Source organism: Ceratina calcarata, unplaced genomic scaffold, assembly GCF_001652005.2.
Source record: "Ceratina calcarata isolate Rehan_Ccalc_2016 unplaced genomic scaffold, ASM165200v1 scaffold46, whole genome shotgun sequence".
NCBI classification, from domain to species: domain Eukaryota; kingdom Metazoa; phylum Arthropoda; class Insecta; order Hymenoptera; family Apidae; genus Ceratina; species Ceratina calcarata.
The window spans coordinates 110,603-116,542 of NW_017170028.1; the positions used below are offsets into that span (position 1 = coordinate 110,603).

At 41.9% G+C, this 5,940-nt stretch overlaps 2 protein-coding genes across 9 annotated transcripts in view; one reads left to right on the forward strand and one right to left on the reverse strand.

Annotated features, from left to right (window-relative positions):
• fat-spondin (extracellular matrix protein f-spondin) overlaps window positions 1–2,149 on the reverse strand; it is an 8,500-nt gene extending 6,351 nt beyond the window's left edge. The window contains exon 1 of one of the 3 annotated variants that reach the window (XM_018028502.2): window positions 2,010–2,149. The gene's annotated coding sequence lies outside the window, so the exon portion shown is untranslated. The other 2 variants (XM_026815517.1, XM_026815516.1) reach the window with 2 other exon arrangements.
• A 1,340-nt stretch (window positions 2,150–3,489) lies between these two features.
• The window catches only part of LOC108627332 (uncharacterized protein KIAA0930 homolog), a 7,217-nt gene continuing 4,766 nt past the window's right edge, over window positions 3,490–5,940 (forward strand). For 4 of the 6 annotated variants that reach the window (XM_026815510.1, XM_026815512.1, XM_026815513.1 and 1 more), the window contains exons 1-3: window positions 3,491–4,025; window positions 5,117–5,436; window positions 5,671–5,934. In XM_026815510.1, the coding sequence (XP_026671311.1) occupies window positions 3,905–4,025; window positions 5,117–5,436; window positions 5,671–5,934 (705 nt within the window). In that variant the 5' untranslated portion in view covers window positions 3,491–3,904. Of the gene's footprint in view, window positions 4,026–5,116; window positions 5,437–5,670; window positions 5,935–5,940 lie in introns of all 6 variants that reach the window. The other 2 variants (XM_018028524.2, XM_026815511.1) reach the window with 2 other exon arrangements.

The following is a 5,940-nucleotide window of genomic DNA, read 5'->3' on the forward strand; positions in this document are numbered from 1 at the left end:
TACTATAATTTTACAATGAATGAATTTTCTGATAATCGAGAATTAAAAATCTTTGTCAGGCCTTTCGACAGGCGATATGACTTACGAACGGGGTGTAAGTACTATCGCATTTCATTATATACACACTTTCTCACGAAGTCGTAATCAGTCGGCTAATTATAGCGTTGGTGGAATTCATGCGTGTCTATTGTGGGACGTATCTGTATATAAATTTCGAGGCAGATCCTGAGAGATGAATCGTATCGCGGAGGACGCGCGCGTGCTCGGGAGACCGAGACGAATACAATAAGCGAACGCCGAGGAAAGCTAATGATCGCGCGGAGGACTGAAGATTCATGGGATTACACACGCGAGCGTAACGCCAGAAAAGTGGGTCGAACCGAACCGGCTCTCGACATGTAAGTACGTGTAGATTTCTAGAACGGCGGACTTCTCGGGAATAATTGGAGAAACAGGGACACCCTGTTTTGGCAAACGGAAACCACCGCGTATTTCCGGTATTATGTAGTATATTCCATCTTGAGATCTTGGAGACCGGCGAGAATGCTCAAACGCCTCCATCCATTGTCACACTTATCAATAGACTCCGGATTTCGTGCATTCGTGAGGAAATCGAATGTACAAAAGGTATGAACACTGCGTGTGATGCACAGCAATATACGAAGTACCAAATATTGCAACGTTTAGAAGATAGAAGTACATTTTTTAAACTGACACTATAAATAGTTTATTTTACATAAAAATTCACAATCTGATTATGAGACACCATTAATTGATTAAAATAAAAGAATGAATTAAATTTAATACACAATTCTTAGAAAGAGTCTTTTAATGAGATAAACGAGCAATTATTTATTTTATACGATTATTTGTATTGGTTCACCTTGTATATGGATTCATGTGATAAATAATGCAACGATCATGAGATGAGTAAAAGCTTGAGAGAAAGTTAAATGGTGAAATTTTCATGGAAGCAACGCTGCGTTTTATTCGAAAGAATGTAACACACAATTAGAGCAGGACAATCTGTTCAAAACACACGTATTGAAATTGTTAGTAGCTCGAGATTGGATTTTAAAAAAATCAATTTTTAAATCAATCTCACTGGCGTCATTGAAAACTCTATATAAAAACTTGAGTAAGTAGTACTAATCGTAATTGCAACGTGACCGCGATAGACTCGAGATAGACGTGATCCATCCACGAAGCCCAGGATCAAAATTACCGCCAGCGAGTGACTCGTTGACTGATATCAAGTGATTCACACCGCTCGTTAACGATTACAACAATTGTGACTATGAGACAAAGCCTAATTACAGTTACAAATAAATTGCAAAAGCTTCATGAATAGAATTAATCGATTATTAAAAATGAAAATCACGATTATATAAATCCAGTTTTGTTTGTTTCGTTGTCCAAGGCTCGTCACGCTACGAAGATAAGGAACAGTCTGATAAGCAAATAACGACGAAGACGTATTCTTAGCTAATCCACGACCGTGTGAATCGAGTCGAATTACGTGATGACAATTCTAAGGAGCCAATTTACCGGAGGTCTCTCCTCGATCCGCACCGCGCCTGAATTACGTGCCACAAATGAAATTACACCGCTTCTGCCCACAAACTGCCTTCGCACAGGTTTAGCGAGGAACGCACCGTTTATTAGTTATATTAGAGAAGGCCGCCGTTTGAACTCGTCGTGACGAATTAGAACGTTCGAAGTGTCGGGACGGAACGGGACGCAGCTTCTTTTATGAGGCTCGCCCTTTCACACAGCACGCGCGCCGCGCCGCTCGCGATTCCACCGCTTCGGGGTGTCCGCCCGCGGTCAAATTCGATGCATGCACATTTCACCTGTTACCTAACACGCCAGTTCTCAGCGTCGATTTCGATCGACTCAAAAGCAAATAAATGAACAATTTACGACGTCGAGGTACATGAATCATCTGATACGTGCATCTTTGAAATAGAGGATGCATTGATTGGGAAAAAAAAAGTGAAATCACGCACCTGCACGCGAGACTGGTTGTCACGATTGCTCAATCCTTTTGCGTTTGGAGCGCGACGAGTCGGAGCGAAGATGTCAAACGAGAGGAGAGGACGATCATGAACGACTAAACGAGACGACGAACCGGAGGTCCGTATCGCTAATCAGCGAGTGTCAGCAGTCTCTGATGACGATTTGAAAAATAACCACTGTAGAAACTCGCCTGGAGCCTTCGCCCACTAATCTCCATTGGAAATCTTGCTCACACGTACCAAATGGGAATTGTATAAACATGTCCGAGTCAAATTTTGCAGATAATCATTAAACCTCAAATTTGTAGATTTAATGGCTTGATATGTAAAATAAAGAAATAATACAAATGTACTTTATGTGCGAGAGGAGTATGTACGACGATGTTGAAACAATGGGATCTTGTTAACAACCACTATCTTGTGTCACGAGGTCAGTTTCGGGTCACCATATCTCTATGGAAGCGACTTTCCTTCAAGATAACGCGTGCCGGATAAATGCCCACTACCATATTTATTAAAGTCCTTTTCTTCTGGATCGCTGACACGAAGCTCGCTCAAAATCGCGATTCTGATTACCTTATTTACGTCACTCTTACATCTTGACGACTAGCATATTCTCCGGATTGGCACAGCATATTTTCCTTATGTAGCAAAACTCGGTATGCCAGTTGCACTGGCATAAATATTTCGAATTATATTAAGTCGATGCATTATACGTAATAACGTGAAGATGTTTTTTTAAAATCCTAATATTCAAGTCTGTTAATTAACTGTTTATAACATTCAAATATATAACCAGAATTGGACGAAACTACAGCGATTAGAAGCGTAGAATCATCCCTTTTAAAACGCTGTTTGCTTGGTCCCGGTCCGACTTCCGGTTCCGAGGATATCGTCGTATAAAAACAACCGTGATTTTTCATCATCGCTGTCGCTGTTCTACGCGGATTACACCTCTCTCTCGCACTTTGACCCCGTTACCTACTGCCCCACACCGATCAGACACTTAGACGTGTTGCCAGGAAGCAACCCCTTGATTCCAGGAACGGAATTTCGCGCCGGGTTTACAAACTGGGCGTTTGAACGATGAGATTTTGCTAACCCATATTTCTGAAAACAAATTGAGATATCGAATCTTGTCGTTTGAACGTCCTCTCTTAATTCTTAATTCATCTTATTTTACGTGCATTAAATTATTGAGAGAAAAGAGTGATAATTTCCGATTTTAAATATCCAGTTCCAAGGTCATTTGGTCAAGGATTGTGACCACTCACTTATTAGTTAAACCGTGTAAAATGTTCAATAATAATTGTTCTCCTGATATTTATCAGCATTTACTGACTTGTTAAAACGAAAAGGTTGCAACGATACCGATTGCGATTGGTTAATTCACCTGGAAAGACATTCTTATTCGAAAGGAGCGGGTCGCTGACGCGAGCGAGGCGTGGAGGCGGTCTCGCATGCGCCGAACTATCGACCTCCTCGTAGTGAAGTCGAGTCATCCGGCCCGGTTCCCGTTCATACGTCGTACTAAGCGTAAACTCGAGTGCCGTAGCAGCAGCTAGAAGACGACGAGACTCAATGCTGCGAACGGATAAACGCGCGGATTGTCATTTTTCTTAAGTCTCGCTTTCTTTTTATCAGTGAGACGAATTGGCGATGGCTCTTCAAGAACAGTTTCGATAGATCCTCTCGTCTATCATAGATCATCGGCAGCTTCGTGGATCTTGCGAGAAACGAGGAAATAGAATGCCGATCGCAACCGGTTCGCGATGACCTTTGTAGTTCCGTACGGTTCCGTGTGTTTCGGTCAGCCGTGATTCCCGTGCGTGTGTGCGCTAGCGGACACGAAGAGGAGAGAACGTGGACCACGAACACGAGGGATCATGGCCACTCTGGCGGGCAGCTCGTCGTCGGGTCTGTCCAGGCCTCCGACCATGCTCGAGCAGCTTCTCGAAGAGATCAATTTCCAAAGAACGAAGGAGTTACGGCAGATGCTCAAGGACGGTGCGTGCACGTTAAAGTTGAAGTACACGTATAATACTTAAGAAGGGTTTAAGCGACATTTACACGGTTTCACCGAGGGTTGCATGGGGGAAACGCGCGAGGGTGTGTTCCTTCTTGTAGGGTCCGAGTCCCTTCATTCGACTGCCAAGCGAGGGTGATTTCCGCGATCGATGAAGGGAAAACAAGCAAAACTGCTTCCTAAATGTACATGCGGAATATCTGAAAAATTGAATATATTGAAATCAAAATAAATTTGTATTCTTCTTAATCGCGGTGACTCAGCTATATGGAATAAGAATGATACATATATAAAACAAACGTGTTTTGTTTTTAACTCCTGTTCTGCGTTCAACCAAGCTCGAACATACTCCCACGTAATTTATTTTTTAATACTCTTATCCCATGCTGACAATCTACTAACGTGGGAATAATTGGAAACAACGATGGACAATTGTCACAAGCACGTTCGTTCTATAAATGCAATATGACGTGACGGCTAGTCGGCGGCTACTTGAAATGCACGCTTCGCGTATGACTCATTACCGGTGCTAATAATGCCATACGTCGCAAAAGACTCTCATTACACTCTTTATGATATGAGTATAACATAGTATAGTAAGGTGTTTATCAATTTAGCTGACGGGTTGAAGAAGCGAACTTTCGATTAGCTTTTTTTAATAAGAGCACGCGGGGCTTTAATGAAGAGATGCCGGCTTCCGTTGAGGAGGCTGCAATTAAGTCTTCGAGGAACATTCTTATCGATTATCGATTCCCTCCGTCGAGATTCGGTCGCCCGTTAGTCCCTGAGAAATATATTGTTCTGCTGTTCTTTCACGGGTAATACCGGGTCGATCGCTCCATCTTTGCGAAATTAGAAATGCCAACCATATATCGCCTAGATAGAAAATTGAGAATTCCTTTTCTTCACGATTCATTCCGACGATTTATTTCCACAGAGTATAGCGAAATACTTTCTCTATTTCAGTAAAGATACGATACTAAAGCCAATGAATAATATCAATAATAATAATAATAATAGATAAAAATCATATAAAAAAAGAGCAACAATTGTAATGAACGAAAAATTTCAGACTCCGGTTTCGTGATTCTTCAAGGCACAACCTATTGGACGGATTTATTCGTCAGACACTTTCTCTTCCAAGGAGAGCACACGATCGACGGCGACGACCTTCTCTTCTTCGTTAGGAAAAAACACGTGAAGACGTCGTCGCGATATCTGCCGAAGTTCGAGACCGAGGTCGATGTATTCCGCAAAGACAGCAAGAAACTGCCGATCGGCGATCCCGACATCGATTGGGAGGAAACCGTGTACCTGAACCTGGTCGTACATCAGTTCGACTACACGCTCACGTTAGCGATTTGCACAAGGACAAGTCCTAAGGAATTGCAAGTAAGTTAATTAGCCAAATTTATTAAATATAATTTCCAAATTGATACAGGAATTATTGGTATAATTGCTTTTAATACTTAGAACTATTTATTAAAAATTGAGGATGCAATAACTGTATGATTTTTCAACAATAAAACTTATAATAATCGCATTCTATTAAAATTTGAAAAATATTATAACGTAGTAAGTCTAAAACTAGTCTGTTACTCGAGGTATTTTTATAAACGTCTTTAGGTATTACGAAGGCATTCGCAAAAGGTGTACGCGAGTCCGAGTCGAAGGCGAATGGATGCGAAGGGCGATCTCGAAGAGATGACGTACCCGCACATATGTTTCATGGTGGATAACTTCGACGAAGTATTCTGTGATATTCTAGTCAGGGATGGAGAGATGGTATGCGTGGAATTGGTGGCGTCCGATAGAGAAGGCGCCATACAGGGTGTCATTTTCCTGGGTTCCATTAGATACGATGCACTGAAGAAAGTCTACGACGCGAGGGTACGT